This window comes from Mobula birostris, chromosome 17 (assembly GCF_030028105.1).
Source record: "Mobula birostris isolate sMobBir1 chromosome 17, sMobBir1.hap1, whole genome shotgun sequence".
Classification (NCBI taxonomy): Eukaryota; Metazoa; Chordata; class Chondrichthyes; order Myliobatiformes; family Myliobatidae; genus Mobula; species Mobula birostris.
Window position 1 is genome coordinate 56,762,972 of NC_092386.1, and position 13,063 is coordinate 56,776,034.

Genomic DNA, 13,063 nt, shown 5'->3' on the forward strand with positions numbered 1-13,063 from the left:
TGCAATCTCAATCCCACATTTCGATATAAAGTATATGGTTTTATATATATGTGTGTGTGTGTGTGTGTGTGTGTGTGTGTGTGTGTGTGTATGTTAATTGTTTATGATTTTAAGGATCATGGTTTAATGAACTAATGTAAGAGACTAGAATCTAGTATGGACATGAAAAACACTGGTGCCCAGTCATGCATGTTGAAAACCAATAGGAAGCTCTATCCTCAAGTGAACCACAGCTCACTTTAAGTGTTTTGAAAATACTAATATTTCTGAATGAACTCATTATTTTGAAGGAACACTTAGAAGATTTAAAAAAATGGTATTTAGATCATTGTTCCCAAGAAACCAAATAAGTCTGTGTTTAATTTTCTGGCTTGGAAGTAGTATAGAGTGAGGTCAATCAGTTTAACGTCATCTGCCAAATCAATGAATCCTGAAAATGAAGTTATGTTTTTATCGTTATTCTTGTGATGACTTTTTAGAACAGAGGTAAGAAGGAATTTTTTTAGCCAGGGAGTAGTGAATCTGTCGAATACTCTGCCACAGACTGCAGTGGAGGCCAAGCCAGTGGATATATTTAAGGCGGAAGCTGATAGTTTGCTGATTAGTCGGGGCATCAAAGAATATGGCGAGAAGGCAGGTTATAGGGTTGAGTGGGATCGGGGATCAGACATGTTGGAATGGCAGAGTAGACTCGATGGGCTGAATGGCCTGATTCTGCTCCTCTGTCTTAAGGTTTAATGGGATATGGGCATCACTAGGACAGAGAGCATTAATTGTGCATCCTACTTCCCTTAAGAAACTCCTATAATGCTATGTTCATTAAAGGCACTAATCCCCATGGCGAGTGCAGCTGCCAAGTGCTGTCAGTGAGAGATATCAAGGATTTTAATGTGGTGATAATGAAGTAGTGTGACATATTCCCAAGATAGTTTGCTTGGTGATTTGGATGGGGCTTACATCTGGTAGTATTCCCATACGCCTGCTATGCCAGGTTAAAAACACAAGATGCCGCAGGTTCCTACAGATGCTGGGAATCCAGAACAACACACATAAAATACTGACAGAACTCAGCAGGTCCCGATGAAGGGTCTCACCCGAAACGTTGACGATTTATTCATCTTCGTAGATGTTACTAGACCTGTGGAGATCGGCCTTAAATATATCCACTGGCTTGGCCTCCACCCCAGTCTGTGACAGAGCATTCCACAGATTCACTACTTCCTGGCAAAAAAAAATCCGACTTACCTCTGTTCCAAAAGGTCCTTTTGTGTGTGATGCCAGGTTAAAATTCAAGACAGTAGTCTTGAAATTGCTTCAAGACAGAGTTGCGGCAGCAGAGGCAGAGCTGGACAGAATACTACTCGTGGAAGGCCTGTACAACTGAACCTTCTGCTCTCATTGATGTGATATTGTGTAGTGACCATCAGGATATGGCCCTTTGTATAAATTAATTGATCAGGTAAGGTCTGGAGGCAATCATAAGTGGGAAAGAAGGTAGGAAGCCTCCACAGAAGAGGCCAAAGGTATGGGGGCCCAGCAAAGGACTCATGCTCCTTGTAAACCACATGGAAATCTGCAAAACATAAAATCTCACAGTCACTGGGATTCTAAGCATGGTCCTGATTGTTGCAAGCCTTTTATTAACAGTTTTAGATTGATGTGATCAGCAATAAAGCTGGCAATCAGGTTCAAATGTAGTCACTAGAGCCTAGTGTATAAATACTAATGAGATCTCTTGCTGTTTATATGGGTTTGCATGAATACCGTTACATATTAGGAAATTATGATGCCAGTAATATCAAATTAGTCAACTACAATATTTGGTACTTGCTGCTATTTTTACTTTCTATTTGCACCATTCATTTCAGGCAAATTGAGATGAAATGGATATTTAAGTGTCAGCATTCCTTGTAAGCTGTAGACTTTTGGACTCATATTTCCTGTCACAAGGTAAGTTTTGCTATATAATACAATTGATTGGCCCTTTTATTTAAATAAAACTGTTGGGCAAAATTTGTATGTGCATCAATTTATGATTTAAAAATCCAAGGAAAATATCTCCAGTAATGCATTGCAACAGAATAGTTTATCCAGGATACTGTCTGGATTACAGGCCATGTGCATTAAAAAGCGGTGCTTTGCAGGTGTTTCAGCATTTGACCAGCGGCCATCACAGATCAGCAGCAAGAGGGCGAAGCGAGGCAGTAAGAGGAGGGACTGCAAACGTAGAGGGATGAGGCCTCCTTTACCCAGCATCTTGTTGGCAAACGTTCAGTTGCTGGGGAACAAAATTGAGGACCTGAGAGCGATCGCTGTATCGGAGAGAAATGGGAGCCTGCTCTATTCATATGCTTGATTGAAACATGGTTTTCTTTGGGCAAGCAAGATACTGTGATCAGATTTGATTTGCAGAATGGACCGAACTGCTGATTCGGAAAAGACAAAAGGTGGAGGTGTGTGATTGATGATAAACTCTTAGTGGTACTCCGATGTGGCTGATTTGTTGAACTTGTGTTCTCCCGACTTGGAGCACTTAATGGTCAAACGCTGTCCATTCTATTTACCTAGGGAGTTTTCATCTGTGATCCTGACCGCAGTTTACATACCACCAGTGGCCGACTATAATCAAACGCTTGCGATACTGCATGATGCCATTTCCAAACAAGAAACAGTTCATCCTGACACAATTCAAATCATAGTCAGAGACTTCAATCAGGATTGTTGGAAGAGAACCCTGCCCAATTACCATCAGCATCTAATCATAGCACCAGAGGTCCCACCATACTAGACCACTGTTATACTAAGGTAAGAAATGCCTACCATTCCATGCCCAGGATGCACTTTGGGAAATCGGATCACTTGGCTGTCCTTCTATCTGCATATGGGCAGAGGCCAAAGAGCAAAGCTCTAGATTAGAACAACGAAGAGGTGGTTGCAGGTGGCAGAGGAGTGGCTATGGGATTTCCTTGAGTCAGTGGACTGTGCCATGTGGTACCCACCTGCTTCAAGCAGGTTTCAATTATACTGGTGCCCAAGAAAAGCGTGATGACCTGTGTCAATGACTATCACCCAGTAGTGATGAAGTGTTCTGAGAGTTTGGTGATGAAATATATCAACTCCTGCTTGACAAGCAACTTGGATCCTCTCCAATTTGCCTATGGATCAACAGGTCCACAGCAGATGCCACCTCATTAGCTCTTCACTCATCATTGGAACATCTAGAGAGCAAAGATGCATACATCAGGATGTTCTTTATCAACTACAACTCCACATTCAATACCGTCATCCCCTCAAAACTAATCAGTAAGCTCCAAGACCTTGGTCTCAGTAACTCTTTACGCAATTGGATCCTGGATTTCCTCACTTGCAGACGCCAGTCAGTTTGGATTGGCAACAACATCTCCTCCAGAATCTCCATCAGCACAGGTACACCACAAGGCTGTCTTTACACTTATGACTGTGTGGCTAAGCACAGCTCCAATGTCACATTCAAGTTTACTATCGACACCACTGTCGTAGGCCAAATCAAAGGTGGTGATGAATCAGCATATGAGAGGTAGACTGAAAACCTGGCTGAGTTGTGTCATAACAACAACCTCTCACTCAATGTCAGCAAGACCAAGGAGCTGATTATAGACTTCATGAGAAGAAACTAGAAGTCCATGAGCCAGTCCTTATTGGAGGATCAGAGGTAGAGAGGGTTAACTACTTTAAGTTCCTAGGTGTTATTATTTTGGAGGACCTGTCCTGGGCCCAGCATGGAAGGACAATTATGAAGAAAGCTCAGCGGTGCCTCTACTTCCTTTGGAGTCTCAGAGTTTTGGCATGACATCTACTCTTTGAGAAGGTGTTCCCTTGAGCCCTGTGGGAGGTAAGTGCAGAAATTGCAGGGGCCCTAGCAGAGATATTTAAATCATCCTTAGTGACAGCTGAGGTGCCGGAGGATTGAAGAATAGCTAATGTTGTTCCACTGTTTAAGAAAGGCTCTAAGAATAAACCAGAAAATTATAGGCTGGTTAGCCTGACATCAGTAGTGGGAAAGTTATTGGAACGTATTCTAAGAGACTTGATATGTGAGTATTTGAATAGATAGGGATTGATTACGGTTAGTCAGCACGACTTTGTGCGTGATAGACCGTGTCTGACCAATATTACAGAGTTTTTTGAGGATGTTGATGTTTATGATGTTGATGATATAGAGTGTGTTGATGAAAGCTAAGCAATGGATGTTGTCTACAAGGACTTCAGCAAGGCATTTGACAAGGTCCTGCATGAGAGGTTGGGCAAGAAGGTTCAGTTGCTTGGCATTCAAGATGAGGAAGTAAGGAGCCAGACAGTTGCAGCAGATGGATGCCTCTCTGAATGGAGGCCTGTGACTAGTGGATCAGTGCTGGGTCCATTGTAGTTTGTCATCTATATCAACAACCTGGATGATAATGTGGTTAACTGGATCAGCAAATTTGTTGATGACACCAAGATTGGGGGTGTATAGACAGCGAGGAAGACTATCAAAGTTTGCAGTGGGATCTGGACCAGCTGGAAATATTGGCTGAAAAATGACAGATGGAATTTAATGCAGACAAATGTGAGATGTTTCACTTTGGGAGGACCAACCAGGGTCAATCTTACAAAGTGAGTGATAAAGCACTGAGGAGTGTGGTAGAACAAAGGGATCTGGGAATATAGGCCCATAATTCTTTGAATGTGGTGTCACAGGTAGATAAGGTTGTAAAGAAAGCTATTGACATGTAGGCCTTTATAGATTAAAGTATTAAGTACACGAGTTGGGATGTATGTTGAAGTTGTATAATACATTGGTGAAGCCTAATTTAGAGTATTGTGTGCAGTTTTGTTCACCTAACTATAAGAAAGATATAAATAAGGTTGAAAATGTAGAGAGAAAATTTACAAGTATATTGCCAGGACTGGTGGATCTGAGTTACAAGGGGAAATTATTTAGGTTAGAACTTTATTCCATTGAATATAGAGGATTGAGGGGAGATGTGATAGAGGTATACAAATTTATGAGGGGTATAGATAGAGTACATGCAAGCAGGCTTTTCCCACTGAGGTTGGGTGAGACTAGAACTAGAGGTCATGGGTTAAGGGTGAAAGGTGAAATGTTTAAGGAGAACCCTAAAAGTTAATCTCCAGGCTGAGTCGGTTGTGAAGAAGGCGAATGCAATGTCGGCATTCATTTCTAGAGGTATAGAACATACAAGTAGGGATGTGATGTTGAGGCTCTATAGGGCACTTGTGAGACCACACTTGGAGTATTGTGTGCAGCTTTGGGCTCCTTATTTTAGAAAGGATATACTGACATTGGAGAGGGTTCAGAGAAGATTCACAAGAATGATTCCAGGAATGAAAGGGTTACCATATGAGGAACATCTGGCAGCTCTTGGGCTGTATTCCCTGAAGTTCAGGAGAATGAGCGGGGGATCTCATAGAAATATTCTGAATGTTAAAAGGCCTGAACAGATTAGATATGGCAAAGTTATCTCCCATGGTAGAGGTTTCTAGGACAAGAGGGCATGATTTCAGGATTGAAGGATATCCTTTTAGAACTGAGATGTGGAGAAATTACTTTAGTCAGAGGGTGGTAAATCTGTGGAATTTGTTGCCACGAGTGGCTGTGCAGGTCAAGCCACTGGGTGAATTTAAGGCAGAGACAGATAGGTTCTTGATTAGCCAGGGCATCAAAGGGTATTGGGTGATTTAGGGGAAAGGGAATGACCGGAAGAATTGGATCAGCCCATGATTGAATAGTGGAGAAGGCTCAATGGGCTGAATGGCCTCTTCTGCTCCTATATCTTATGGCCTTATGGTCTTATGAACACGAGGGGATACTTCTTCACTCCAAGGGTGGTGAGAATGTGGAAGGAACTGCAAGCGCAAGTGATGGGTGTGATTTCAATTTCAACGTTTAAGAGAAGTTGGGATAGGTATGTGGATGGTAGCAGAATGGGGGGCTGTGGTCTGGGTGCAGGTCAATGGGACTAAGCAGTTTAAATGGTTTGGCATGGCCTGGATGGGCTGAAAGGCCTGTTTCGGTGCTGTAGTTGATTATGACTCTATGACTCTTTGTGCTGTAAGGAGAGGTTGGACAAACCTGAGTTGTTTTCTCTGGAGCGGTGGAGGCTGAGGAGAGATCTGACACAGATTTCTAAGATTATGAGGGGTATAGATAGAGTAGACAGGGAGTATCTTTCCCCAGGAGCTGAAATATCTAATACCAGAGGGCATGCATGTAAGGTGAGAGTGGGTAAGTTCAAAGGAGATGTGAGGGGGGCATGTATTTTACACTGAGTGTGATGAGTGCCTATACTGCGCTGACTTGGGTGGTGGAGACAAATACAACAGAGGTGCTCAAGAGACTATTGGATAGGAACATGAATGTGCAGGAAATATATGGATATGGACCTTGTGTAGGCAGAAGGGATTAGTTTAATTGCATATTAATTGTTAATTCAATTGGTTCAGCACAATCAGCCTGTTCTTGTGCTATACTGATCTATGTTCTTTGTTCTACGTTGCATGTTTTATGTTTGAATTACAATGAAGGCAGTATGTTAAAATTGTGTTGCCTGCTCAGTCTAATGATGTCAGTAACAAACTCTGAGAGGATGCATTAGAAGAGGGCATTGCTCCTTGTAACATAAGTCTGCACTTTTTGAAGCCAGCCAGCATAAATTAACAGTTATTTTGTAGCTGGAGCAGTTGTTTGCTGGCCATCTTCATGGACATTCAACATAGGAAGCATTAAACATGTCACAGCATGGAAGAGGGCAAGCCCCGAGATTTTCTAACACTGATTGTTCCACGATTCTTGACACTGATCAAGGTGGAGATGGTGCATTCACACGCTTCCAGCTCAGACATTTTTAGCTTTGAAGAGTAAGGTTACTCCATTCCTATCCAATGACCTGTCCAAAAATCTTTCAAACATTGTAATAGTACGTGCCTCCACCACCCTTTAGGGCAGCTTGTTCCAAATGTTCACCACTCTCTTTGTGGAAATAATTAACCTTCAGATTTTTTTTAAGTTCCTCCTTTCTCACCTTAAATCTGTGCTTCTGGTTTTAGACTCCTCAGATTCTGACCATCTATTCTATATGCACCCCTCATAATTTTGTAAGCCTCTATAAAGTAATCCTTTTACCTCATCTTCTGTTGAGAATAAATCCTCACTTATCTAATCTCTTGTGCTTATATGCAATTGATATGTTTTTGTTAATAAATTTGGTTTGGAATGTATTTTCCTTGGTGACTTTTGTTTTTGTTTAATGGCCGATGACCGATCCTTAGTTACCAAATTCATGGAAATGTAGGATCACTGCTGGATGAAGAACTGGAGTTATAGTTACAGCAAGCTCTTCACAAGCAACCCAATCACTAAGCAATCCAATCAATAACTCTTCACTTCTTTCTTAACTTTTGCTGCCTTCTTTTTGCTTTTGATTCCGCTCGTCAGCCTTTGGTAAGGACAGATCCTTCACAGTTTGAATCACCTTAAATCATGACACAGATTCTGGGACTGCAGGGTCCCTCCAGCAGAGTACATTAGTGGAAGTATATCTTCAACCTGCCACTAATCTGCTCAATATTATTTGAATGGCAGTTTCAACATTTGAAGCTGTAAAGTGAGGTGTTTTGGGGGTGGAGACTTGGTGGATATGGTGACATTATTAAACATTTGCTGGAAATATGTTCAAAAGTAAATACCTCATAATAGAACCAATATTTAATTCAACACCCCAAATTATGCAGATGTCTTAGTAGCATATCAGTTAGCACTTAAACTATCAAGCAGTTAATGTCTTACTCATACAAAATAGAAAACTGTTGATTGTATAGGGTAATGTAATAGGTGACAGATGACACATATTGTTCGTAATAGAAACATAATTTACAAACACTCTCACTGAGTTGTTGTCTTCACTTTAAGAGACCATGTCTGACGTAATGACATTAGTGTAAGGTGACCTCTCTTGGTTTGTTGGTAATGGAAGTAAAGGATTGTGGCTTTTGTTAAGCACATAAAACAGTTCTCACATGTTTTATTCACAAAATCCTACAATGGTAGCTGCAAACATGTCTTGGCTAAATAGAAGAAAACAACATTAAGTCATAGCTAGGATTGAAGAACTGTGACTAATTCTGGTAGATTCAAAGCATGAAACTATTATTGTAATTTTCAGAGTAATTCTGTATGAAGATATGATAAAAGGCCTACAAATCCTTAAATAATAGCCTTAGAAAACCCTTCCTTCTTTTTTGTTTGAAGAAACCAGTTGCAAAACTTAGTAGCTTACGGGGTCCATCTTGGGTCAATTTCACGACTGCTTGCTGTTTAAGCACTAACACTTGGAGATTCATGCAGGCTTCCAAGACATTCACTCTTCAGCAGGGAAATTGTTTACTGCTCTTTGTTGGCCATGAAGCTGCTTTTGCCTGGTACAGCCAATTTAAAATGAATTGACAAGTTTAAGACTACACATTGAGATAGGTAAATGTCACTATTGTTTTGCAACAGACTGAGCTAAAAGTTCAGTGACCATGGCTACAGCTCTTTAAATCATACTAAACAAGCTGGAACAGCAAGGTAGTGAACTGCAGGAGATGGTGACTGTTAGAACTGGCTTCCCACAGCCACCTGATATTATGAAATAAACTAAAAGTGATGAGGCAGCACAATTGTCCTTTTTAAAGCAATGAGATGAGACAACTGAAGGTGCTTAGAATTTTTACCCATGCTTGGTTGGTGAAGTTTAACCTTAAATGAATAAATCACGGAAAAGAGTAGGTCTTTCTTTGTTTAGAAATTTATTGATGCTATAATATTGTAGTTATTTATATTTGCAGTGGTCAAGTGGTAGGCAGGTGCCTATGATTCAACTGTTGGTTATAACGAAAGTGAATGATTTAACATTATAGACATCAGGTACTGTTATCTTCAAATCTCTAGGCTTTAATTCTGGTCTTCTGTTTATAGCATTATGGAACATATATTTAAAATAGAGGCCATTTGGCCCATTGTCCCCATACAGCTGTCTGAAAGAAGCATAAATTAATTGCACTCGTTTGCTTTTCTCTGCATAGTCTTGCAGTTGTTTATTTTACAACTACAGTCTTTTGAAAGTTTCTATTTATTTGGCTTTCACTCCCTTTAAAATTTAAATAACTCATAACGTTTCTGAGAAATTTCCCAAAGACAATAAAAAGCTCAAATCTGTCTCTTCTGGTTAATTCCCACCTGCTGGTGGTATCAGTTTTTTGACATCAAATCCCCACTCATAGTTTTAAAAACTATTAAAATTTCTCTCAATTATCTTTGCTCTAATAAGTATATAGTTCATCTGTCCTCTCAAAATTACAGTAACCCTACTTCCATGTACCCATTTTAGAAAACCTTACTTAACATCTCAATTGCCTTGCAACACACATAAAAGCTGCTGGTGAACGCAGCAGGCCAGGCAGCATTTTACTATTTCTTACTAGCTCTTCTTTCAGTTAGTCCTGATGAAAGGTCTTGGCACAAAACGTCAACTGTACCTCTTCCGAGAGATGCTGCCTGGCCTGCTGCGTTCACCAGCAACTTTTATGTGTGTTGCTTGAAATTCCAGCATCTGCAGATTTCCTCGTGTTTGTGTTCTCAATTGCCTCGATCCCTTTTCTAAGGTGTGGTGCCCAGAATTGAATGCAATTCTCCAGCTGGTCTGAATTGTGGAGATTAACTATAACTTCCTTGATAAATTGTTTCTATGTATTAACACTTCAATCAACATTTGACTTTAAGATTAAAAAGTCACGAACAGTGAATCCAGTTGGCCGTATACTTGACAGCTGCTGTTTTAAAATTACATTGGCATCTGTGCCCCATGGTACAGATGCAGGACATTACATAAATTTCATCAAAGTACTGAAAGTGTGGGTGTATTGCCAAGTAGGTTTCCCAGGACTTGGGATCAGGAAATAGCTGAGTGTAGACGGTATGTGCTGAAAAGTGTGCTGCTTGTTTGGCTAGAAAGACTAGTAATGTCCTCTCATCCTCTCATCCTTCCAGCTCTGCCAATTAAATGATTCTCTTCCCTTCTAAATTTAACCCTATTTCCATTTTTTTTCATTTGAATAGACATGTTTTCACATCCTCTCCCTCTTCTCCCCTGCCTTTTCTGAACTTCTTGTGTCAGTCTTGGCAAACATTGTCACTGGAAGGAAGAACAAATAAGAGAAAAATTCTTTCTGTGATGCCAAGACTTGCATTTGCAAAGCTGTTTAATGAAAGATTTAGGTGGATTCAGGATTTTGGCATTGCCTCTGTATCAACTATCTCTTTTGGACAAGAGAAATTATCAAGGCGTCTTGCTATGCATTAGCCTAAAGATTGTGACCTGAATTGGAATTTTGAATGCCTCTGGTGAAATAGATCTCACCAGGCATTTTGACCTTTGTATTGAAATAACTCTTCTACAGCACCTGTCCACTCTCTCTTGAAATTCATCACATATTCACTGGGATCATTTTAACGTCCTTACAGTGCATGTTACCTTTGCAAATTCAAGAACATGTCAGATTTATTGTTAGATACATCATGCAAATCAGTGCAGGCAAGTCTATGGACCAATAGGAGATAGAGGGGCATCATATAAACAGAATAAACAGTAATCCTTTAATATTGGCAACAGCAATTTTTCACATCTATAGTTAGGGCTTTCATAGAAGTTTCTTCAGGTTTGATTTTCTGCTCATTGACTACTAGTGTGTAGAAACATAACATACTGAACACAAATGATATAAACTTTCAATTAAACAGATACAAGCCAATCCCATTCTTTCTATTTCAAAACCTAAAGTGACAAAACATCAAGTGGCACACCATCAACTGAAGGTTGAAAAAGAGGTGGAATTAATCCAGACATTCGTAATTTGACAAGGTCATACTCAAACATAATGATAGTTATTCAGCATAGGGAATAGACCTTCTGTCCACCATATCCATGCCAATTACTGATTCACTAGTATTCCCCTTAATCCCCATGACTGTCATACCAGCACTTGGCCCATAAATGTCTACACCTTGGTGGTTCAAGTGCTCCTCTAGATACTTCTTATATGTTGTGAAAGTCTCTGCCTCCCCACCTTCATCAGGCAGTGCTCTCTCCACACCATAGAAAGATGTGATTGAAGTGAGAAGATGCAGAGGAGATTGACCAGGATGTTGTCTGGAGTGGAACATTTCAGTTATGGAGGGAGAGTGCAGGCTGGCTGAGTTTTGAATGGAGTGGAGGAGATGGCGATGCATCTGATGGAAGTGTTCAAAATTATGAAGGGTGTAGATAGAGTAGAGCGCTTTCTGCGTAGACTATTGGTCATAGATATAGGTAAAGGGTAAGAGGTTAAGAGGTGAGTGAAGGAGCTAAATTTTCATTCAGAAAGTGGTTGGTGTTTGGAATGTTAATAATTATGCATGGCAATGGAGAAATTTCAGCAAGTATACTGAAAGAGGATATTTCATCTGAAGGAAATTGTAGTAAAATAAGTTTACAAGCAGGAGTGATGGTGCATTACAGAAATTCCTTCGAGCGCATCTGCAGAGATAGCTTAATTTCTACCTTTAATATCTCTGTTTTTCCTTTTTAAGGTGGATAGGGTTCAGTTAAAGACCCAAATCTGGAGTGCTTGTTGTCGAATCTTGAGTTCAAGAACTCAGAACATGCAATGTAATGACGTTATCATCACAAATCAGTGAGTTGTTTTTGTTATGCTTCTCCTTTCACTGTGAAAAGGGACACCTCTCTTTACCCTTTATTGGGATGTTGAATTGTTGGGTGAATGATCAGTTTTTGTTGTACAGCATATCATGGTCTTTACTGGGGGCTTTGCTGTTGCATGCTTGGTGGATGAAGGTTGCTGATGCTTTTTTTTGCAGAAGTGGGTGGGGGTGGGGGAAGGGTCATTGCTGCTGCTTGTGTATGAGAGGGAGAAATGGGGGTCTTTGGGGTTCTAGCACTTTTACTGTCACTCATTCTTAGGGGCACTCTTCTGTTTTCGTGGATGTCTGCAAGGAACAAGAATTTCAGGATGTATATTGCATACATTTCTCTGATAATAAATGGAACTATTGAACAATCTGAGGAACAGAGAAAATCAATGAATCAGTAAAGAGTTGGAGAGATTTAAATTGTTGGAGATTGCTCACTTGATGATAAATTTTTAGAGAATAAACCATCCATTTTTACACTTTGGCAGGAGATTAGATACTTGCAAGTGTGAATTTGGCCAAAGGTAATTAAAAAAATGTTTTGTATAAAATCAGATTACTGTGTACATATAAATGTTTGATGACTAAAATCCCTTTCCTTTCAATGTCACTCCTGTGATAAACCTACTGTAAGGCAAATTAACTTTAATCAGTGTAAACCTATGCTGGGCCGAAGAAGAATTACATCCTGCAGTAGCCAGGATTCCTTCCATTAGTAGCTAAATTCAAATCAATTGGACAACTAAAAGGAGTGTAAACTATTTTAATTGATGAGGGATAAGAAGGCAAAATGAATGGGAATATAAGGTTCTACAAAAGAATACTGGAAGCAAAGATTCGAGACTGGATTAACTGGGGAGTTGAGCAGGCTTTAGAATGAGAGGGAGAAGGTTCTCCACTTCTAGTCTAACTCCGTCTCCTTCCTGCTAAATCTTTTTTTTATATGTCAGAGTTTCTCTTGCTCTCATCTTCAGTCTTATGAGTCTCTGCATTAAATAGATAATTTTCAGCCATATCTTCCATCTCCAAATGCAGCTCTTCCTCCCTTTTTCAATATTCTGAAGGAAAGCTTCCTTGTGTAAAGTGCTAATCAATTATCAGTCACCCTGAATATTCTCTCTTTCTCTTTCTTTTGGGAGGAAATTTCCCTGAAGGGAAGATGTGCTCCTTGAGCTCTTTGCTCCCAGCACAATATTCAAAATCCTAAGTATTAGTTCCAGTTGAGTCACTGAATTATTTGTACTGCTTGTGCTTGACAACTTTGTACTCGCTGCTCAAAATGCTGACTAGTCTACATTA

The 13,063-nt window shown here is 40.1% G+C and overlaps 1 protein-coding gene across 3 annotated transcripts in view; it reads right to left on the reverse strand.

The window, feature by feature from the left end:
* LOC140211696 (zinc finger protein GLIS3-like) overlaps positions 1 to 13,063 on the reverse strand; it is a 496,720-nt gene that overhangs the window by 56,426 nt on the left and 427,231 nt on the right. The window contains exon 10 of one of the 3 annotated variants that reach the window (XM_072281769.1): positions 1,246 to 1,573. The exons of the other annotated variants lie outside the window; for them this stretch is intronic. Within the exon in view, the coding sequence (XP_072137870.1) occupies positions 1,290 to 1,573 (284 nt within the window). The 3' untranslated portion in view covers positions 1,246 to 1,289. The remainder of the gene's footprint in view (positions 1 to 1,245; positions 1,574 to 13,063) is intronic. 3 annotated transcript variants of the gene reach the window in all.